The 24,603-nt window shown below is 38.4% G+C and overlaps 1 protein-coding gene across 7 annotated transcripts in view; it reads right to left on the bottom strand.

The window, feature by feature from the left end:
* SBF2 (SET binding factor 2) overlaps positions 1-24,603 on the bottom strand; it is a 231,008-nt gene that overhangs the window by 122,809 nt on the left and 83,596 nt on the right. For all 7 annotated transcript variants that reach the window (XM_054275684.1, XM_054275687.1, XM_054275689.1 and 4 more), the window contains exon 3: positions 9,059-9,196. In XM_054275684.1, the coding sequence (XP_054131659.1) occupies positions 9,059-9,196 (138 nt within the window). The remainder of the gene's footprint in view (positions 1-9,058; positions 9,197-24,603) is intronic.

Here is a 24,603-nt window from a genome sequence, read left to right as displayed (position 1 = left end):
AATTATTTCTTATATAGGTAGAATATGGTTGAAGATATGTCATAAGTTTGAACAGAAAAATCTTACCTGGTTTTACAACAAAATGTTTGATTTATTTACATGCTGGGTTTTTTCTTCCCATCTCCTTTTCTGCATTAATAATATTTGATAAACAAACTCAGAAAATGGTGAAACCTCTTTTAAAAGTCACAGGATGCAATTTCATTTTGCTTACCTTGGCTGCTATAGCCATAAAGTGGTCTCTTAAAAGACTGGCCAAAATATGTGTGTGTGTGTGTGTGTGTTCAGTACACTTAAAGCACACCAATACATATATTTAAACTCAAATGTTTTCATCTATTTTAAAAATGTTCACACCCACCTCTACAGTAAAATATATGCATGTATATAAATAAATAAATAAATAAATATATATATATACACACACATACATACAACTCCAAGAATGACACAACAATCAGTTTCACAGATTCTTACAAAAATGAGATTACAGAACTAGAGGGTGTATGTATTGCAACTGTTGGCCTTTCTTCTTTTACAGGAGAAGCAGCCACTGAACGTGGCTCAAGTGAAGGGGTGAATTAAAATATGCAATAACCAAACAGTTGAACTTACAGCATCACTCCACAGTTTATGAACTTCTATAAAAAGCAGCTGAATTGATAAATGCATTAAAGCAGCTTTGATCCCTGACTGATAACCAACAGTTTAGAAAACTTAACTGTGATAACCACTGTTCATCATCACTCTGCTATTTGTTTGTTTCCTTGTTTTCTGAAAACAATTTGTTCCTCAGGTTAGCCAAGGGATGTACATGGCATCAAGCCCAAACTAGACAAATTCAGTTTTATTATTCAAGCATTTTTTTAATGAGGAAGTTAACTGATAACTGCAGTCACCAGCAGATCAGGCATGATGTCCCAGATCCTAGAAAAAGCTTTAATACCACCTCAATCATTGTAGTTAAAATGGAATACTTGTGGGGTTTATAAACCTTATATTAAGTAAGGTATTGCTTTGTTTAATCAGTGTCCTTTTGCTCTAAAAATCCCTCTACATCTATCAAAAAAAAAAGCTGAGCAGTGTAAAGTGTAAAGTGAAAAAGTGCAAAGTTTGCAGCATTTTGTCAAGTAACAAGAGAAGAGTTTGAAAGCTTGGTATTAGATAAAAAAGTATTAAGCAAAAGGTAATTATGATAAAAAATATTGCATATTTCCCTCAAATAAATGGGAGTTGATGAAAAGCAAAATACTTTCTTAACAGTGAAATGTATGTTAAATAAATTAAATATAATAAATATTAATAAATAACTGCATCCTGCATTATAACAAGAAAATAGGTACTCACAGCCATGAATTATTTTTATTTCATGTACATTTATGTGTATGTTAACACATTTGTGGGTTACCTGACCAAGGCTGACCTTACACTCCAAGTTTTCCATTGAGTGGCAATGGAGTATGAAGCATCCCTCTGCTTCCCACTCAATACCATGAAATTGCATTTCCTGTGAGCCACATCTGGCTGACACTGGATGGGTTTCAATGTTGCATGGGGTAAATCAGGACAAAACCAGACATTCTCATGCAAGTCTCAATTTCTGCTTAAAAAACTATGTTAAAACTTCCAGAAGAAAAAGGTGACTGATTTTGTACTACTTCAGTGAAAAACTGCAACTCATTTAAAGGCAACAGATGCGGCAGCCAAAAAACAAATGAAGCTTTAAAACCAACTTTACTCATATTAACCTTATGTTCTTTTATTAAACAGAGATAGTAATTGCCATGATCTAGCCTTCAAACTTTAAGGTTTCCTCTTGAACTTTTATAAACCTGATTTTGCCACAACAATCACATTATTTTAAGATGTCGTTTCTGTTTCTAAATATTGACATTTAACTTAAAGATAGCTATCTAGCCAAAATCAACATTAGGAACAAAAGTCAATTATGAAAGATGAAAAGGACCTACCAATATGGTAAAAAAAAATTCTCCCTGCTACTGAGTGCAGCATTATCATTTGCTCCATCAACATGCAGCTGAATTACAGCATACATGAACCACAGCCACCCTTCTCCTATGTTGTCACCCTAGTCTTCAGAATCTGGAATGCTAGTTCTGATCCATGTTGAGCAGAGAAAAATTAGGCTTATCTTCATGTCAGAGGGAGGAAAAGCAATTTAAACTGAGGTACTAATAGAAAAGTTAGCAGAAACATGAGGCCTTAGATGAAGCTGTGCTATTCTGAGGGTGGAAGCTGGCAGACATTATTTGAAACTCAAAGGAAATCAAATGTGAGCAGAAACTGATGTTAGAGTTGTGCTTTAAAAATTTGTTCACCCTTCGAAAGAGAACAAATTTCTCTCATTCCAAAACTTGCTCTCTAGTACTTCACTATGTCAAAACCAGTTTGCCCTATGCAAAGTTCTACATTGAAATTATGCCAAGTTCACCAAGCCTGTTGTTTTTCTACTAACTGCCCAGCAAAGATTTAGAGACCATGTTCAATTTCTTATTTTAAGAAAAATTATTTGGAGTTTACTTTAGTAATCTTATGCCAATTACTCATTTGGGACAGATCCCTTTCTCCTTATGTGACTTGGTCTCTGTTTGTCTTATTTGCAGCCAAACACAGCCTTAGCTGCTTTATTAACAATCAAAGGCCAAAAAACATTCAGCATCAATTAATTTTATTTACTTGTCAGAGTATATAAATGCATGTATCCAATAAATTCTAACACATGTAGGAAAGTTAAAATAAACTAAGCTGCCTGCTGCCAGAAGTCAAATCTGCAGCCTGCCTGCAATGTGCTGTACTGAGCTAAAACCACAGGTGAACAGATCTGCTTTGAGGTTTGCTGTGTGCACAGAACCATACCACTGCAGCTAAACCTGTCCTGGAAAAAATTAAACCAGCATAAAAGCCATTATCTTGATTTAATTATTTCAAAATGGGGATAATACAATGTAGTAATGCACAGTAAGGAGCCTATCAACTAAAAAAAAGATAAGGATCAAAGACAGAAAATGACCTGAAGATCATAAACTTATCAAATAGAGTAATCTCAAGGTTTTATGACAGGTCAGCTGGCTCACTCCTTGTGTACTACTGACACTTCAGAGTACAAATGTGACAGGAAAGAGTCTGCAATGCACCTTCCAGCATTACACAAAATTGACACCACCACCATCTATTAGATGTTTGCCATTTAATACCCTCACTTGGAAAACCTCCAGAAGGTGTTGATATGGATTATCACACAAAACCACTGAAAGCACACTGGAACCAAAGTAACCTCACACCCACACTTTGCACATCTCAGTGCAGCTTTCCAGCCAAAGTGTCTCTCTGGAACAGGATGTGCAAGCTCCAGAGGATCTGGGAAGTCCAAGATGATGCCACTCAGTTGCCCTGCTGGAATGTCAATAACCAATAGCATTAATAACTGCTTTTACTGTGTTAACCTTACCCCTGAGGAGTGGCAAACAACTGCAGCACCAGGTCCTCAGCAAGAACTATGCAGAAGCAAACATCATTCCAAAGCTCCAAATTTACTAAAACTTTCTGAATTTTCCCAAAGGCAGCTAACCTGATTCATGAATTCACACACCCCTAAACTAAGGTGAGAAAACTGCAGACACCTATGATACACATGCAGAACAAAAGGCAAAACTCAAATCTAAGAATGCTATAATTCATGCCTTATTTTAATTCACAGTAATGTTTTTAATAAATAATATAGAACAGCATATATAGACACACACCAAGGCAAAATTTTACACACACAGATTGTTTTGGTTAATTAAAACAGTTAATCCCTTTGAACTGCATATGGGGGAATGCATCGAAAGACTTCCAGTGAACTGCTGAATTAGTATTATACTACTGTTTGAAAGTCAGCTGAATCTGATCTCTACTGACAAAGAAATGCCTCTGCTGAAAAGATAGCATCTCCTTGTCCTGTGAGCTGAACTTGGGGCCTCTGTTCAACAACACAGGAGTTAAGAGGACAAGGTGACCTTTACCCAACACAAGTTTTTGTACCCTGCAAAAGCACGAGTTCAGCTTGGGGATGTGTGTGCAAATGCACGAGCCAGGGGATGAACAGGGCAGGAGAAATTATTGCCAGAGTTATTAGGATGGAAATATGATTTCCTCTGTACAACTATTCTCATCTTAACTTTAAATTCTGATGGTTATCTTAAATGTATAAAAGGACATTAAAATACAAGTCTGTTTCTTATATAGAAAATTATCTGCAATCTGGCCTTTACACCAGGCCAGAAAGGAAATAAGGCACTACTTAAATCTCCATACAATGTCACAACAGCCATTTTTCAGTAGATTCAGAAAGATGATGATGCAACATACTAAACATTGCTCTTAAAAACTTTTTACCCAAAATGTGCTTTGGGGCATTGACTATATGAAGAAACTTTCAGAATAAATTCAGCATTTGGAATACTAACAAAAAATTATTAAACTTCATTTTAGGAAGAACATACTCATTTAATATCCAAAGGGGGGGTGAGATTTCCCACACAAAACAGGTACAACTGAACTGAGTGTTCTCAGCCTCGCTAAAACATCAGTGACTCATTGAGCAGCTCCTGCCTGAGCACAGCAGGATCCCCAAAGCTCCAGTCCAAGCTGAAAAATCACAACTTTTTGAAGCACAATCATTTTGTTGGCAGTTTTTCCCTTGACTCAGGAAATATCTATGAATGTTGTGAATCTGCCATTTTATGGTTTGGGATTTTTACAAGTTCTTTTTCCTCCTTTTGCAGGGGAAGGCAGAGAGAGGAAGAGAATGTGAATGGCAGGAAACAGGAGAGCTGTGAATTATTACTTATGTCCATTTTCCAGAGCAATAGATTTAATCCTATATTTGTGATTGCAATATTTTAACACACACACACACTTGAGAGAACACACAAGCACAAGCCAATCTTGTAATAAGATTTTATAAACAAATGTTTGGGGTGTTGTGCTGATCTCACTGAGCAGATTTTCTGCAATGCAAGAAATGCAGTTGCACAGGCTCAATTGCTGGCATAAATCATTCTCTAATTTGTTGATGGTGGGGTTGGGAAGAGAGGGCAAATTTCTTTCCAAGTGCAAAGCAGTGTACAAATTGACCATTATGTTCCTAAATTGTCTGAGTCAACATTTTTAAAGAAAGATTCTATCTGTGGTGCTCTTCCAAACATTGTTAATATAAATTCTAACTGTGCAACTGGTAAGAAGCACAACTGAGGTCACTGCAAGTATCTGCTGAGTCAAAAGTATTAAATCAAGCCCTTGTCTCCTCAAGTAGTAACATGCAGAAATTGCTGTTAGAAATGAGAACTTCATTTTAGCAAACTGTATACACCACACAGAACTAAACATGTTAATGTATGCACATATATGTATACAAATATATACTTTTAAAAATAATTAATAAAGCTACAAACATAGAGAAACTGAGTTTTATGGGTGAATTCTGTAGATGTAAGTTATGATTCTTCTGAACACCCTTTGGCTGCTCAACAGCTTCTGGCTTTAGCTGCCAGAAAAATAAACTAATAGACTTTTTTTTTGGTTGATAGAACAAGGTTTTTCCAAATCAATGACATTTCAAGTGGATTTCAAACCTAGGAGGTTTAAAGTCCACAAAAGCTATCAAAATGCAGCAATGGGACATCACACACCTACACATCCTCCCAGCCCCTCTAAAAAAACCAGCCAACTTTGAAGGCGCTGTGAGAGGAAGGGAAAGAGAGAAATTTTGACTCACTCTCCTCCTCCTAATTGCTGCAGGCACATGGCAGTGAATGAGGCCCCTAGCTCTGTTTGCTGGAGTCTCTAAACAGCACCTTAAGCCAGACAGAAACGTGGACACAGCCAAGCACGTGCTGGAAACACAAGAAGCTGGAAGGACCAAGAAGCAGAGCAGTAGCTCAGATTTGTTTACACTCATGTAGGAACTTGAGGTGGGAGGGGAACCTTGCACATAGAACTGCTCTGCAAGATGCTCAGGATGCCTCTGAATGACAGCAGCTCTATCACTGCTAATTGAACTGCCTCTGCAAGTGTCTACACACAACCCAACCTTTTCTGCTCTTAAGGTCAAACTTTCTACTGCTTCATTTTAAACCCAGATGAAGAACATATCCTTATTTAGCTTTAGCAAATGTTACTGGGACAAATAAGTGAGACTAGCACCCCAAACCAGAACAACTCATGAAGGACTCCATGGCAAAGCTCAAATCACACAGCACCAAGTGAGCTCCATTCCCCTGTTCAGTGGACTGTGTTCATCTCACCTGTGCCTACAGATATGGAGAATCAATCAGACTGAAGTTAACAGTAATCTTTTTTTATATTATCACACTTTTTTGAGAGCTGATTGCTAAGCAATCTGACCAGCACCCATGCAGGTAATAAATTCTGGGTCAGTCAGAACGGCAACAATGCAAAGGATGATTCAGAGATGCCACCAAAGAAAACAGCATTCTATTTTCTGGCTAGGGGTAAGAAGTTGAAAATAGGCCATCAGCTGATTGATTACTGGAGCCTGTGCTTTCCTCTGGAAACCTTGTTATGGCATGCAACTGCCAAGAGACCACACTGAATCCAGGACTTCCAGAGATAGCAGGGAGGATACTTTTTCCTGCAGACTGTGTAGTTTGTACAGCTGCTATATTAATCTTGCATCCTAGGTTATCATGGTATCACTTATGTATTCCATCTGAGTACAAACTCCTTACACTTCTGGTAGCATTTATTTACAAATTATCCTGCAACAAACAACAGAGGCAGGGATGAAGGGAACCAAAACAACAGAAGTCTTCTTGACTTGAGTCCTCCCTTGAGTCTTCTCAGACTCAACTGTGTCTAAAGGGTTTGTATTATTATGCAGAAGGTTCCAAAAACGTTTGATGGTTCTCTTGGAGCATTCACAGGCTGAGAAATGAGTTTGTTTTCAATTCCCAGTTTAATTAACCACAGAAACTTCCAAGTGGTTGATTCCTTTTTTTAATTCTTTTTTGTGAAGATGATTCTGCCAAGCCAAACATCTCATCTGCTGCTCTGGCTGAATTCTGACCAGCCTCATGTATCAGCAGGGCCTACCTGGTGAAGGCTACTGGGAAAGAAGTGGTTTTGTGGGTTTTTTACTGAAATTTAATCTTCCTTTTGCCTCAGTAAGTTATATCAGTCAGTTAAAGAAAAACTGATCTGTATTTATCTGTGCAAAGCACTGTCTAGATTTCATTTCAAGTTCCTGGCCACGATGTTTCATAGATAATTTAATTAAGCATGCATCTGAATGGTTAAATCAATAGTAGTGCCCTAGCCCAATGCTGTGTGAGCTCAGGTTACAGATTGTACACGTGCTGGATTCTTGTCTAATGACCATGGAACAGGGCACGTTCAATTATTCTCTTTGGATTTCAGAAAGAAACAGGAAGTTTTGCTATAAACAATGCAGTCATAGAATAAATTTCACCACAGCAAGTTCATCTGAAAAATATGCATTCTTTACAACACAGCCAGGAATGGCATTATGAGAACCAACATCCTGCTGCACTCAGTTTTTTATTGTTTTTTACTTTGGGTTATTTTGTATTAATACTTAGGCAATGTAAGGGGAAAAAAAAAACGTTTTAGTTAATACTGGATGTTTTGTGATGAGCATTACTTCAAAGATGTGGATAGGGAATCAAAAGCAGCTGCTGGGAACCACAGGATAAATAACAAGTTTGCTAAATTTAGTTTATGTTATGAAATACATAGAGTGAAGGAAGAGTCAGCCATTGTAAATTTTTATCAGCTGGGAAAGAATTGCTACAGAATATTTCACTCTCTACTTATAAAATAAAGGAAATATGACAGACATGAAATTTTTAAGAGGAATGCGTCAGCTAATCTACACTAAAGCTTAAGACTAAAGTACATCTAATATTGGGGTACATTTCTGCTTTCAAATCCTTCTAAAATTCCACAAAAACATCCAACTGAACTGCAGCACTAATGAAATGAGAATAACTATTATTCTCTGGCTCCCAACTCTGCCCAGAAAAAAACACACCATTATTATTATTACTACAACACATCTTTCAATTATTCTACAAACAGGGTAATCTTTCAACTCTGGTATTAAATGAACATAGTGCTCTTAGATTATTAAAAACATTTTCTTAAAATAATCAATAATGATACAGTCCTTCACTAAAAGAACAAGAAATTACTTTACTCAGCTATTTATTTAATCTCAGCTAATTCCATTATGCTTAGTGCCAAGGTTTTACTTATTTTTTTAATTTTCACGTAGGAAAGAAGATATTTCAAAACATAACAATGGCAGTCTGCAATTACATATTGGATTAGGTTTTCCCTAGGTTCTAGATTCTAAAGATTTCAAGTATTAAGTCACAGCAGATATTCTGGGAAGTACTTTACATCAAATGGGAAACAAAATGTCTATTTTTGAAAGACTGAGGTTGCCAAATAAAAATGAAATACATGTTTAAAAACAAACAGTGCCAAGTAGCTGACACCTCCAATCTGACCCAACTGAAAACTGAATAATTATTCCATCAGTTTTTAAAATCTTGCCAATAAATGCACTGACAGAAATATGGATGCACACTCCAGCAGCCTTTTGGAGTGCACATCTGTTCTGACAGAGCAGGCCAGCAGAGGGAGCAGAAGTTAATAAACCTTCTCTAGAACAAGGCTGAGACTCATCCATGCAATGTCAAACACGAAAGGAAATGAAACCAACACCATATTGCTTATCCCATTTGAAAAGAAAAACGTGATGGAGAAAAAGAAATTCTATGATGTAGTTTTGGCTGGGTTTTTTTTTGTTTCATAGCAGATGAAAATTCCAAACACGCAAAAAACTGCGTTAAGCTCACCTTTTGCAAGAACACATGGAATTCTATAGGACAGAGAAATGCACCCTTAGCAGGAACACCAAAATATTTTCTCAAGTTGCTCTCTATGACACGGATCCATAGTTTATAGGCACTTCTTCCTGCATTTCTGTTCCTTGCTGTAAATGTCTTACCTGCAGGTTGATCTCTGCTTCATAGAAAGTCAGGCAGGAGCAGTAGTGCCTCTCCGAGTCGATGTCCGTCAGAACCACCACGAAGAACGTTGGCTGCTTCCTCTCCTTGGAGAGCTGCCATCCTCCAGGCTGGCAAAACTAAGGCAGCAAACAGACACACACAGGTGAGCAGGAACACCAGCTGTTGTCAGAAATATGAAAAATATTTCTGCATCATCAAGGATCATTTTGTTTAAAGTGAACATACGCAGGGTCGCAAAATTTGAAGAAAATGGGGAAAACCCAATATGTCTTGAACTTGGTAAGACTGAGAAAAATTTAGCTCTATAAACATTAGGAAGAGAATAAACACTATTAAAAGAAAATGTATTCCTTTAAATACAGTCAGCATTTAAGAGCATCTTTGTGGTGTTGAACAGGAAATAACAGGAATAAATTGACACATTAAGCAGATTTCATTTGGATAAAAGGTTAGAATCTGAAGCTAAAATTCTTGTGTCTCAAAACATCTCTACATTTTTAATTTCTTCACTTATTTCACTGATAATTTATCTAATCAAACATTTATATCACTTGCACCTACTTGCAAAAGGGGAAGTGAGTTCAATACTCATTCCTAAAAAGAATATTATAGAATAATGTTTTTCATCTATTTATTGATTACTTCTGTAAACTTCATTGTAAACATTTGAAATTTTACACACACAAGCAGCATGAACAAACAGAACTACAGCTCAACAGCAAAGTGGAAATTGTTACGGTTTTTTTTTTTCCTTTTTAAAGGAATGCTCTCTAATGCAAGAGTGTGCTGAAATTCAGGGATCAGTCTGCTGAAGATACCTGGGATGGCCTTTATCCCTCCTTTCTTTTACTGAAGGCTAGTGTCACATCCACACAAAAAAATCACAAATACGTTTCTAATAGCAAAATTATAAACCTAGAATTTAGACAAAAAAGCAATAACCCCTGTATGTATTAGGAGTAGTAACAATAATAAAAACCCACAATAAATTCCTAGAATTGTTAAACAATGCAGATACCAAAGGAACCAAACAGATAGGACAAAATCTCAAGTTTCCAGAATTGCTTCATTCCTCTAGACAGATGTTAAAAGACTGAAAGAGCACGAAGAGTAAGCTGTAAACAAACATTTTCTACAGATTCATCTTTAGAACCTCTACCATAAAACCTGGGTAGTCTTAGGTGAACACCAGTTAAAACTCTGCCTCTGATATGCAGTTTCTTTTATGATCCTGGGAAAATCTTCAAAACCAAAGTTTTCTCATGTTACATTCTTCAAATTCTAGATAGTCAGCTTAACACTTGTGAGTCTGCATCCTTAGAAGTGCTAAGCACTCCCTTCTACATCTGAGAATAACTGCTCTGGACATCAAAAAGTACCCTGTGAAAGACATCCTAGTCATTTCAAGTTAAGCATCCAGTATTAGTCCGTGAATTTGATAATACTGGCCTAATCTCCTTTTGTTTTTCATCCCACGTCAGTTAAAAATAAGAAGATACTGCTATTAATCTTGCAGGACTGCTATAAAGATAATGTAATATGGCCAATATATACAGACATTATAACAAAAACATCATTAAAAGGTTTGACAATAAAAAATCATTAAGAGTTCTCCATGAATTGCAGAGTTTGAGGGGTGTCTGTGTAATAAATGAAGCCTGGAATCCACAGTTCAACAAGATAACCCCCAAAACTGTGAATTGCTCTTTGCTCAACAAATATGAGCCAAAATGCAAAGAATGCAGCAAGAGCCTAATAATAAATAAAACCTTTCCATGACATGCCATTAAAACCAAATTATTCCTACAAGGTAGGTCATGAAGCTCAGGCTTCCTAAGATCCAAACATTCCTCCAGATCTGCCCAATTTCCCAGTTCTGACAGGAGCTCCTTGCTGGTGCCACTGCCTTTCAGCTTTACAGGTGATGCCCTTCTCACACCTGGAAACAACAATCTCAGATTTTTGAGAGTCTGGAATTCCTGGACAAAGCCCCACTCTGCCCATTCCAAGCCCTGCCCTACTAAAGGCACGGAAGCAATTGGGTATTGTTTGAAAACAATTCTTTTTTGGGAAAATGCATTATTAGCAGGTCTGCTGCATAAAATCTATTCCAACATCTGCCCTGTAAACTGGGAAATGCAAAGGGAAACCCTACAGCTACACTTTGAACTACCAGAGGAGACTTTGGATATGGGCAGGCTGCTGTCAATAGCAACCTCTCAACCTATGCATGTCTAAAACCTACTCATATCACAGGTGAGAGTTCTCCCCTATTTCAAAGTGATCTTGTGCACAAAATGATGCCTCAGGCTTTAGCTTTATGTTTTTCAGGTTCTGTACTACTTTGGTGTGTAGTTCATATTAGGGGATGGTGAGCTCTCTTCACAGAGTAGGGAGACAAAACAATTCCTCCTCTAGCTGGGGACCAAGGACAAATGGTCCAAATTTCAGACCCAAGGGCATAAACCACAGTGGACTGAAGAGAGAAAAACAAGAAGGAAGGGACTGCATGGGCTGAAGCTGTAATTGGACAATTAACTCCAATTTGTAAATGGACCAGAACTTACAAACGTGAGCGACCTCATGCCCAGTCGTGCATTTTGTGACCATTTTGATTCATCTTGGGTGTAGCCCTGGCTGGGCTCTTGTGCTGCCCAAGGTGGATCCATTGAGGCCTCCTAGTAAATCCCTGCTTTTTTCTTTAACTCCATCTAGCCTCTGTCCTAGGTCAGCCTATATCAGGCATCAAAACATGCATTCTACATTTAACCATTTTACTAGAAAACAACAATTAGTGATTGCTGAGGAAAACAGCTGAAGTTGAGTACAGCCACTGGCTACACAGAGAGTCTGTGTTTTCAAATAAACTAGAAGGAATTTATAAATAAAGAGATTGAGGATAAAGACAACAGGCTCCCCCGTGAGATTAAACAATGACTGTTTCTCAGTTTCCTTAAAATAAGGTAATAAATATTAGCGCAATATTTGAAATGCAAGCAACATTGAGAAGAACTTTCCAAACCAGTATAAATACAAGTTACCCTCCAGGATGATTACCAGCACTCTCTGGCTACTAAGAAGAAGAAAATGTTTCCATACCAAACCAGATGCTTCACCAAAACAGACAAAAGCATCATTGTGAATACAAGCCAAAGGTCATGTGGCTTCTCCAGTAAACAAGAAAAACCCCAACAGTTTAAGAACCAACACCCTTCCATATTGTTTCACTTATTTGCCAGAACTCTTGGAAACAGACAACAACTCCTATCAAAGGCAGTGAAAATAAGAATGAAGCAGAATGTCCAACTCACAATTTGTAAGAATGAGGCCCTAATGCTGGGGGAGTGCTTCCAACAGACTCCATGTTAGAACTGATTGCCTTCTAAAATTTGCTGCAGATATGCAGAAATTGCACTGAACAATATGCAACACATCTTACTTACACTGCAGGTGCTGAAATTACACTTTACACATTGTCTGAAACTGCAGGTGCCCACTGAAGCAAAGAACTTTCTCTCAATTCTTCCCACAAATGCCTTCAGACTAAACAAGAAACCAGACAGATTTTAAAATGACGCATGGCGTTTTAAACCAGTGTAACTGGGTTTGTTACCTTCAAAAAATTTGTATGTCATCACCACAAGCCTTCTTGCTAAAGTCTAGACATGATTAATCAGTTTAAAAGTGACATTTCTTACTTCTGATTTTTATAAGCTAAACACATCATCCTTGCTTGATTCATAGATTCGTTCCCTCTCTCTAACCTAGAGCCACAGCTGTACTGCTACTGGTTGCCTTGTCCCTCTCTATTGAAATAAATAATTGGCATAAATCAGCATATCTCCAAGATATACTGTACACAGCTTTGGGGTCCAGAATCCTGGGACATCCTGATTGGGAAGGGACAGGTCATGGAGTAGATCCTCCTGAGTGCCCTCACTTGAAAAAGGACATTGAGATACTGGACTTTATCCAAAGATAGGCTTAAACACCCAGTGGTTTGAGGCCATGACAACTTCCCCAAGGAGCACTTTAAAGTCTGTTGAAAAATTGAAGAAAATGTTGAAATTGTCACAATTTCTATTAAAGCACTGGAGGAAGAAGGCTTGTTGGTTACTGTGAATATGAAGATTAAACATCATGATAATGAACAGTAATTCTAAAGTGTTCAAGTTTCATTAAAGAAAAATTTCAGTCCTTTGTATCCTTACCATGGTAAAACTATAATATCCATATCTCAAAAACTTGATCAGAAATGGCCCTGCTGCACATTAGAAATTCATCATTTTCTTCCGGTCTTGCAGCCTGAGCACAACCAGTCCACAACAAAAACTCAAACCAATATTCTAGCTGGGTCTGTGCAGCCACAGACTGCTCCCTCTGCACTTTACATTGTCTGCTGTATCAATGAGCTGCTCAGCTTTCCATCACAAATCCACCACCTCTGATGGCAGGACCGAGGGAGAAAGGGAAAAAAGCTTGTTCAGAAAGTTTACAGCATGAAATATTCTTTGCATGTCATCCTTGGAAAGCATTTTGGGAAGGGTTTACACAGAGCAGTAGACAGATTCTGTGACAGAATCCTGCACTTAAATAATTATATTTAAGATATCTTCTCACAATGTATTTTTTTCTTCGAAATATATTTGTGCACTTGCTCCTCATCAAATAAAATCCAAAGCTATCTATGATGCACATAAAATAGAAAACACTTGAGCTCCATTGACAGAACTTGAATTAAAAGATCCCAAAATTATTTTAAAACTTAAAACATCTGACAGAGATATCCACTTTCCTTTCTAATTCAACTCTTTCACCAAACATTGAATTCTCCCTTGAATCACTCTGGGCACAAAGATTCATTTCATTAAGCCTGCTTATGTAGGCTCTTATTATTCAAGTAACTGTGCTTTGTTTTTAACATGTATCATCATCCTTCCTGCAAACCTCCCTAAAAATAAAGAACCATGTTCTGGACATTATGTGAAGGAAGTTTGTTCCATCTGGACTTGCATGACCTAGCACCAGCTGCTGAGTATTTCACCATTTCTCCGTTCACTTATGTATGGAATTTTGGCAAAGGGAATTTTCTTTCTCAGATGCATACCTCTACTTAAAACAAAACAATTACAATGCTCACTGGCATGATGAAAAAAGCAATGTTATGAAGCTGTAAATATGAAGAAACGCCTGGAGCTTTTGGATATCTTTGGATGTAAACAGAACACAAAATATAGACTGAATTTTGTAACAGCTTCCTGCCTTCCAGTATCTTGTATCCAAGAAACCATGTATTTGTCCTTATCCTGGTCTAAAATAAAACCAGGGCACTTAAGATACAATCCAAATTATGTCCAGGTAAAAGCCCCTTTGCAGTGTTGCATAATATTCTGGTGATCAACTGTAAACAATTAAACTCACAAACAAAGCAACAGCTTTTAATCCTAAAACTCTAAAGAAATAAAAAATAAAGGCTTTTTTTAAATTTCTACCTTGGAAGGAACTGAAATGCAGCATTCTCCAAGAGAAACCTTTACATAATCACCTGGAATCACCTGTGAGCTGTGCTGCCTGTGAATTATATATATTACAGGTGAATAATCCTTCCCTCTCTGCCCAGGTGCTGAGGACATTTCCACCTCAGCTCCTCACTCAAACCATTAAAGCCACATAAAAACAGACACTAAAAAACCATTTCCCTTCAGAGGGAAGATCCACAACCACATCCTTGATCTTCCTAAGGCTGAAAGTTGCTGGAAGATCTCTCAGTGGCACTAATCCTGCATAAAGGGGCAGACCAGGAATTCTCTCATTGGAGCTGAACATTAAAGTGATGCTCAATAACCAGCCCTAGCTTGTCACAGAAACTCTGCAGCAAAGTTCCACAAAGCAAGAAAACCTAAAACATGCAGGAACATCTCGATTCAAACCATCCTTCTAAGTCAGAGAAGACTTTTTCTGAAATTCATCAAAGTTAACCTCCCCCATACACCAGTAAATATATAATTCTGGGTGCACATCTACACATGCACTTGGAAAAAAATCAGTTTCAAGTTCATTGCTTTGCCTTTTTAAAACCTAATTAAACTGTGTAATTTTAAACACCTTTCCTCAGTGAGCTGCTATAATGAAAACTCAAATTGGTGAAAAGCATTTGTGCAGCAACTGCACTCCTAGTTTATCTTCTGAAAAAATAAAACAAACTGAACTGGCTTTTAGAAAGAAAACTACACCCACTGGGTAAACAGTTCCTTCTTGTGTTTTCAGAACACTTAGTATTGCCATTCCAGTGGCTTATTTAAAACAACAACAACAAAAAGCTGTCAAATACTCTTCTGACCATTTCTGAACAAAACCAGGCTAGTCTACAGAAATGGTGATTGATGAGTAAGTACTGCCAGCCAATGCCTTTATTTCAGAAATAGTACAGGATTAATAATGGCATTGAATGGGGTTTTCTTCACAAAACAAACTTCCAACATCTCCGTTCTAATGAAATTTAGTAAGAATGTGGAATTGGCAGGCTTGTGCAATTTTTTTTCCTTTTTTTAACCTATTTAAACAGTGGTCCATCCTGTTGCTTTCAGCCAGGTGTTACCAAGATAATATTATGGAAATTTAAAAACTCTGAGACCCCGGGACCCAGAATCTTTTCTTACCTCACCCACCCAGAGTAAAACCCAACACTGCTCTGGGCTGCCTCAGATAGCTGTGGACAACCACCAGGAATTCTCAGACGTACATCAGTATGGAAACCCAAATATCCATACATTTGGTGTCTGAAGCACACACTTTACACCAGAGAATTTTAGGTACTTTAAATAAAAAAACATTTTAAACTTCATCAAACAGGTAAGAAGTCATAAATTTAAACTTGGGTCTTGCACCTGCAATTCAGGAACACAGGGCCTGCCTTCAGAATTCCTTTTACAAAGCAATCCTTGTTGGTCAGCAATAACTGCTGCCCATGGTACCATAGGTCAAAGGAATAAGAGAAGTCTGGAAATTAATTGTTCAACATGAAACCAGAAAAGACAACTACAACACAGCAATAAATCCGAGTAAGACATGACTTTAACAATTTATACTTCAGTCACAGTTTAGTGAATACAGAATATTACCGTTCTAGCGTGCACTGTGTTTGTTATAGACAAAAACGACAGTACGGAAGGAGAATTTCTGATATTAAGAATACTTAAAGAAGGACTATAAAAGGATAACACTATCAAAGAAACTGATTCCTTGTATTCAATGCCTGTGTTTTAATTTTCATCACAAAGTACATAAAGAAGCATCTGTGTCCCTCTTAACCTTTTCAACAACCATTTTTCAGGAGTGGTTCTGAAAATACATTGTGACATGATACTAATAGTTAACTAATAGTTAATTCATTTGGGAAGGGGTTTTTGCTTGCTTTTTTGTTTTGAGGTTTGGTTTTATTCCTGTTGTAATGACCCCTGACCTTTTAAAAGATCAGTAATCATCTGAAGTAGACAAGCCTAGAAATACAGTTTCTATTTAAAAACATAATTGAGCATTTTATGCACAATTATCAGCGAAGCATGAAATATTAACCTTGCCTATTGCACTCCTTTTGCTCCTCTTCTCTCTCTCCTTTCCTCTTTCTTTTTCTCTTTTGGCAGCAGTAGCCCTGTCATAGCTGCAGCCATAAACATTTCCCAGTCTTCAGTGACTTCCCAACTCATTTACTAAATAAACCATAAACCAGCTTTGAAACACATACAGCATGTGCAATTACTGCATTGGTTGAATGTCCAAAAAAGAAAAAATAGCAATAAAGCAGGGTAATTAGCATACATCACTCAACAATTACAACTGGCACCCAGTAAGCAATTTACAGGAACATAAAGTTTTATTTATGTTAATGATTAATACCACTCCAGGTCAATGTTCTATAAAATACTACCATAATACACAAAGTCCTCATTATCTCATTTTTACCAGTCACACCTGCACAATCAGACATTAAACCACACTGATAATATCATGCTACAGTTTGGAGATAATCTGCTGCTCTCTAGCAATTGTAAAAAAGCAGCTTTGTGCTAATAGATGTTAGGATTTTTGTATCCATCATTTTAAAACTCCTCAGAATAATGTGCCAGAGATGGGTTCAAGTCTCCACACTCAGAAAAAAGCACGTGGGAGTTGGGGGCAGTGTGTGTAAGCACATGGCACTGCAGTGTGCACTGGAAAGAACATTGATGTGACCTGACAGAGACCCAACCACCGAAATATCTGGGACTGCTGCAGCAAAATAGACTTAAGAGATTCAAAAGAGATACCAACAGCCTCAAGATGACAGAATACAGAACAGGAAGTCTTGAAACAGGCAAATTCATTTGATGTCAGAATTTGCTCTTAAAATAGCAGAAATTCAACTACAACATACACTCGTGGAGCAAACCACAAAAAGGGTAACACATACCTAAAACTCCCTAAAAAAAAGTGCTCAGTGCAAAGTGATAACCAATTTCTTTTGGAAATATATCCCTGCATGATGCAGCTGGGGAAGCTGAAAAGGTTCAGCATTGGCCTAGGCCAGCAGGAGCCCTGTAGCCGTGTCAGGGTGGAAAGTCTGAAGGGAGGGCACTCCTAAAACCTCCCCCTTGTCACACACAGCCATTCCAGCAGCAGCACACCTGACACTGCTCCATCAGCCTCACATCCACAGACATGCAAAGGATACACAGAGCTACAGCAGCTCCCTGCACCAAAAGCTTGACTCAGCCAGGAAAAGTTAAATTAAAAATAAACAAAGGAAACTATAGAAAGGGCAGTACATTGCTGGTCTGGTAATTTTGGGAATTTAACAATACTTCTTACATGACTCATATTATTGTTTCCCACTTAAGGTCACAATTGATTTCCCCTTTTGCAGGTGTGAGTTTCTACAAGGAAACAGAAAAATACATAAACACAGAAAAATTAAATGTGACTAAAAATCTCACCAAGAAACATCTTAAATAAGTGAAAGACTGGGCTGGGAGCTAAAATAAAAAATACCAAACAACTGGATTGCAATATGAACATATTCTACCAAGCAAGTTCTGTACACTGGTTGCTACTACTGAATTCTGCATTTCCACAGTTTCCAATTAAGAAAAATATGGAATGTATTTCCTGTCAGCATTCTCACCAGGAACACAGTCAAATACATAGCATGAAAAGACAGCTGAGAAGTTTGGTGCTTTCCACTGAGTTTCAGTTTCCTGTGCAGAGAACTGGGATCAACAACATGAGACATACTTGTCCTCTCTTCCCACAACACTGGGGCCTGAATTATTATTGTCACACAAGAGTGGGCATTAGAGCTGGCCTGACTACAGGATATCTCTCAGGGCTGTGGTAGGAGAGCGTGTCTGCCAAAAGCCCCAGTGTAAACAAGAAGTCTTTGTGCCACTGCAGATGCTTCCATGTGCACAGCTGGCATGGCAGGAAACAGCTACTTGGAGCAAGAGACTATTTCCTCCAGGTAGGCTTGCTGAATTTAGCAGTTTCTGCAGCACAAGATTCCAAAACTCATCAGAATGAAGCTTGAGAGAGGTTTGGCACTGAGGAAGTTTGTGCTTCTAAGTCCCTATCTATTCATGGCAGCCACTTTTCCTCCCTTCTGGCAGCTCTCCAGCGCACTCCACATTTGGACAACATGTAAAACTGGAGCTTTGCACAATCACCACAGGACTGCAGCTCGCATGTGTGGAAAGCCAGGGCACTGGGAATATTTCCCTGTCTGCTCTGGGGTGCCCTGGCCCCTAGGGGAGCACTGACTTTGACCCTCATTCATGGAGAAAGTTTCCCAGACTTCAAGATAGACTAGAATCCACAAAAGTGTGAAATAGATTATAGAGAGCAGTGTAGGTGTATCACTTGGTGAGAAATTCAGCTTTTGGGATTTTTAGCATGTTGTGGATGGAAGCAAGTTGGAGGGCACAGGATGCCATCCTGGGTTTCTTCTTCATGCTTCTTCTTCCTTCTTCTTCATGGGTTTGGGTGGCATTTTATAATTGGGCAGAAAAGTCCCCATTGCAGCTCTTTGGGATCAGTTATTGGGTTAAAAGGGAAAATAATCTAGGTGTCAGCTCTTAATTTCATAGTTTGGTCTTAAAAGACCTTGTAACAAGAGATTGTTGGCCATTTTGTGCCTTCTAATGAAAAGCTGCTGAACTCATGGTTGTGAGACTGTTTTACTGATCAGAAATAATCAACACCGGAGTCCAAACATGAACTACTGTCTCAAGTGCCCTCAGTGCAGACCCAGAGAAACCAACAACTGGTACCCCAAACACACATGTGCTCTGATCTCCACTATATGGCAATTAAAACAGAGCATCACAACTTTTTATGGGGAGCAGACTTCTGATGTAAGACGTTACTGGAACAACAAAAAAAGAAATAGAGAATGCGAGCACTTCTGATAAAAGTCAGTATTTTCAAGCAAACTGGCTCAAGCAACTTGCATGCAGCAGAAAAGAACTAAGGTGCTCTTCACCACTAAACTCAGTATTCTAAAAGCAGGAATTCCCAGAGGCCAAACACCAAAAGCATAATTTTTAAGTTTTAAGAGGGTAAAAAAGAATGTGTATAGGAAATTACTGACTAGTTCAGCACAACAGTCAACTCAGGTAAATGAGCAGAAGGTAATTTAAAGCTGCATCAGAGCCAAAATCAAGATACAAACAAAATGATGACTGATATGTTTCTGTAAAAAACAAGGCATTAAAATGGTTTTTCAGGGTAGGGTAATAGCAATACAATGCAGCTAATAAATACAATCATAATCACATAAGTATACCTGATTTTTTTTCTTTTTTAAGTTATTTGATTTGATATTATTGCTTTGTGGCAATTATTGTTTTAAAAACACATTCCACAGATTAAAGACAAGCCTGCTGAGGGACTGGAAAAGATAACCCATCTTTGTTACCAGTGACACACATCAGTGAAGGCACCTCTACTGAAGAAGCATTATCTAATACCCAGCCCTGCTCCCAGCCAAAAAGTCTCATCCTGTCCCATGTGTCCTAATTGGGCAGGCACAGACCTGCCAAAAAAATCACTTTGGAACATGGTGTAGAGAATACAAAGAGAGTTTTCCAAGTAAGACAAAAAAAAGCCCCAACACTTGTGCTGGAAAACAAGTGTCATAGCATGAGTTTAAAAGAGCTCAGCTTTTGGAGTTCACTGCAGAGAGTTGAGAAACACATTATAGAGTGGGTATTTGCAGATAAGGTGTTTGCTAGTAAGAGGATTTCAGATTAGTGTTCAGAATTCATTATCATAAAAATTCAAATCTCTAAATACTCATACTCTAGAGTCAGTGAAGGGGATGGAAAATAAAGTCAGGTTATCACAGTAAGCATTGTGCTCTCCTCAGCTGGAGCTGGAGTCCTTCAAGTAAAACTGAACAGCTTTTGGAAGAAATTCTTTTGTCCACGTGTGTCAGCACAAGACAGCTCAGACCCGTGAGGGACCTGGAAATGTGTACATGAAACCTCTGAAACCTCAGGGGCTGGACACAGTGCTCGTAACACTTGCAGCTTTCCATGATTACACAGCTATAATCACATCTCATACTTCAGAGCTTCAGCCACTCAAGCAGAGAGAATCAGACAGCACTTCCACCTGGATACCTAATTGGACATTGGAGTTTTTGCAGGAGAGCCAGTGGCAGCCATCCAGCACTTCATGGGGCTGGCAGGTACTCACAGAGAGCTCTGGCTGGCCTGTCTCGCTTATGTGACTACAAACTGCATGCCAAATCAAGGGCTGAGATGGACTTTTCTACCAAATCAAGCTGAGAGGGATTCAGGGATTTATTTAACTTGTTTGTTTTCCTTTGTAGCATATGGCATGTTAGCATCATCAGTATAATCAATTCCCCTAAGCTCAGGAGATGCTCTGGTTTCCTCCTAATCTCAAGAACACTATCAAATTGGACAGGACTGAAACTAGCTGGAATAACTAGAATTGTTGGACATTGTATCACAAATCAGTGGTGCTAATTAATAGACCCTGGTCAGACTAAATAAGCTGATGTATCACATATGGTCTCCTCCATGAAGCCAAAAAGAGGGGGGGTGGAAGTTTTTTAAAATAAACTGAAATGTTTTAAAAGGACAGCAAACTTCATTGCTTGTGTGCAACATATCCAAAACATTATATCATTTCATACCATAAAATTTAGCTCTTGGAAAGATTTGAGTAGGATTGTATATGAAGGAATAAATATTTTTCAATTGGATTGGTAGGGATTAGATAATTCTATCTTGTCTTCATAATTTAATGCAAAATAATTGGTCAAATTATACTTGCAAATTATACTTGCAAATGGGTCTACTGCTTATAAATGCCACTCATTGGTAATTAATTAAAACAATGCCATGTGAAGAGAATTGAAAAATGTAAGCTGGTAACTTCACTGCTCAGAAAAACCATGCATTTCCCCCTCTGTTCCAAGTGGGTTAACAAGTGCAGACAAAATATAAGCACTGCACTTCAGCTGCATCAAAGTGCCCTCTGCAGGGACAGGATGCCCAGAAAAGGCCTTCTCTTTACCTCTTTACTGGTGGGAGAATTCCAGCCCCTTATATCCAAAGGGACCTGGGCTGCCCTTATTGTTCTTTGAAAGTAAACATTACTGAACATCAACACTTAGAGATCCTCTCATAAAACATAGGGAGCAAAAATAGAAACCACATCTTTATCATCTAAATTGCACAAGAGGTGGGGAAAATACTTTATTGTTATTATTCTGCATGTCAAATTATTACCAAATAATTACTACACAATAGAAGAGGCTATTGAAGAGTAGGAATTAATACATGGAAAATTACATTGTAAATATGACAATCTCATTGAAAAAAATTAAATAACTAACATGTTTCCTTCCCCAAATTAATCAAATGTTAGTGGTACTCTTATATATAAAAATAGAAACACCAGTCGACCATGGGGGGTTCCCTTCTATTGTCCCACAAGCATACACAGGAAATAGAAATATTTCAAGGCATCTGTAATGTCTTACATACTTTGAATAAAATAAAGAGCCAAAACACTTAACAGTACTGAATTTTATTCCAAATTATACCCAAGAGGAAGCCATCTGCAGGAAAAATAAAAAGTAAAACAAGAAAAAAACCCCACTCTTTTGCCTTGGACATCACTTGTGCAATACAGCTATCCAAAAGGACAGCATGTTCTTTTAAAAGAATGACTACTTATTCCTTCACGATACAGGCAACATAAAAATCACCTGAAAAAGTTTGGGATTTTTCTGAACTACTAAAAATAAATTCTACACCGGTTCAGTGAAACACTGAACTACTTTTGGCTCTTCTATTGTTCTCCTCATCTAAAATAAAATATTAATATATTGGCAAAAGCCATCTTTAAAAGACTCTGAAACTGTCTGAAGTTACCCAGAGCCAAGCAAATCACTGCTGCTATGGTCTGGATTGAAAGGAGACTCAAACCTGAGGTCTAGAATGCATCAAGGAGTTCAACATGGACACCTACAATGCCACAAAAAGTCTGAAGCCTTTGCTTTAAGCACCAGAAAATGGCTGGTAACACTTCAATAGAGAAATCATAACATACAGCTTAGCAATACACTCACAGTAACACTAAAATTCAAGCTAGTAAAACTAAAATTTGGTTTATGGAAGGCTGGAAGTCTGAACACAGACAGTAGGACGGCGAGCACGGCGTAAGCGCCGACGATGACAACATCTCAGACATGATGGTCCTGTCTGAGCAGCAAGGATGCAGAGCTGCCTACAAATATTAGCACAGTCATTCATTTGTCTCAGGAGAAATGATACAAGATGAGCAGAAATACCCCAGTGCAAGCAGCACTTCCTGGTGCATCAATGTTTCCTACATTCCTGAGTCTCCCAAATATGAAACAGATCGTACGAAAGAAAAATAATACGAAAAGTATTCGCTGCAAACTCCAAACAAATTAAGTGAAAATTTGAAAATAACTGTGTAGTACTGGACAAACATTAAAAGAATAATAGATGAGTTTTGACAATGTGTGTATGGGTTACATTAGAAAAAAAAAATAACCAAAAAACAAGCAAACACCCCCCTTTTCAACAGTTGCATACCAGGAAACATGTGTTGACCTACGACACTTGAACAGCAAACAACAGTGTCCTACGCACAACCCAACCTCTAGCAGCACAGAAAAGAAGGAATCTTTCAGAGTAATTAGGAATTCAAGGAACCTGTAAAACATCACAAAAATTTCCTGCTATTTCTATTTTTCCTAGTCAACACCATGCGACTTAAGAAACTCCTTCATTTTCTTACAAGAAGGTGCAGCGGGCAATAGATACTTTATCAAATGGTTTTGGCCCACACAGATGAACTCAGAGTAGATTGCCAGAATGGTTTTTTGATTATGCACAGATTTGCACCAAAATAGAAACCAACAGACTGTTCTTCACAAAAGAGTATTTCCTACCCTCCAGGTACTCAGGATATTATGTCCTTAAAAATCTCAGCTGCTACAGCTTGAAAACACTGGTGTAGAGCTCAAGTCATAAATACAGGCCTACACATTTCTGCAATGGTCAGAAAGCCACTGCACTTCATTTTGCAAACTACATTTCACCCAGAATGAAAAGAATTCTTCATGTAAAGCCAAAACTACATGTTAATTTATTTTTAATTGAGCTCAATTCTCAAATACGTCACTGAATCATAGAATATTCTGAGGTGGAAGGGTCATCAAGTCCAGCTCCACAAGGAGCCTCCACAAGGAGACTCCACCACAAGGATCATGGAGCTGGCCCTGCACAGGACCATCCCCAGGAATCCCACCATGTCCTGAGGGCATTGTCCAAACACTCTTGAGCTCTGTCAGGCTGGTGCTGTGAGCACTGCCCTCGGGAGCTGTTCCAGTGCCCAACCACCCTCTTTTCCTGATATCCAACCTAAGCCTCTCCTGAATCAACTTCAGGCCATTCCTCGGGTCCTTTCACAGGTCACCAAAGAGCAGAGATCAGTGCCTGCCCCTCTTCTTCCCTTAAGGAGGAATTTTGAGGTCTCCCCTCCGTCTCCTCCAGGCTGAACAGCCCAAGTGACCTCAGCCACTCCTCATGTAGCTTCCCCTTCAGAGCCTTCATCATCCTCCCCTGGTCCATCATCCTGGTGAAGACAAAGGCAAAGAATGCATTGAACACTTTTGCCTTGTCCCTGGCCCTGTTTGCAGTGATCATCCTCATCCTGTAATGGGCCTGTTATTTTGCCTATTACTGTTAATGTATTTAAAAAACTCTTCTAATTGTCCCCCACAGCTCTGGCCAGCTTCAACTCCAGCTGAGCTTTGGCCACAAGAATTTCCTCCCTACAGTGGCAAGCAGCATCACTGTATTCTTCCCAGGTCACCTGGCCTTGCTTCCACTCTGCACACATCTCCCTTTTTCTGCCTTATTTCCAAGAGAAGATCCTGCTCAGCCAAGTCAGTTTTCTGCCTCATCTGCTTGACTTGTGA

Source organism: Melozone crissalis, unplaced genomic scaffold (assembly GCF_028551555.1).
Source record: "Melozone crissalis strain CALT ecotype California unplaced genomic scaffold, PUWL_Pcris_2 ptg000018l_1, whole genome shotgun sequence".
Taxonomy (NCBI): domain Eukaryota; kingdom Metazoa; phylum Chordata; class Aves; order Passeriformes; family Passerellidae; genus Melozone; species Melozone crissalis.
The sequence above is the reverse complement of the archived record's forward strand: the minus strand, read 5'-3'. Positions and strand labels throughout refer to the sequence as shown.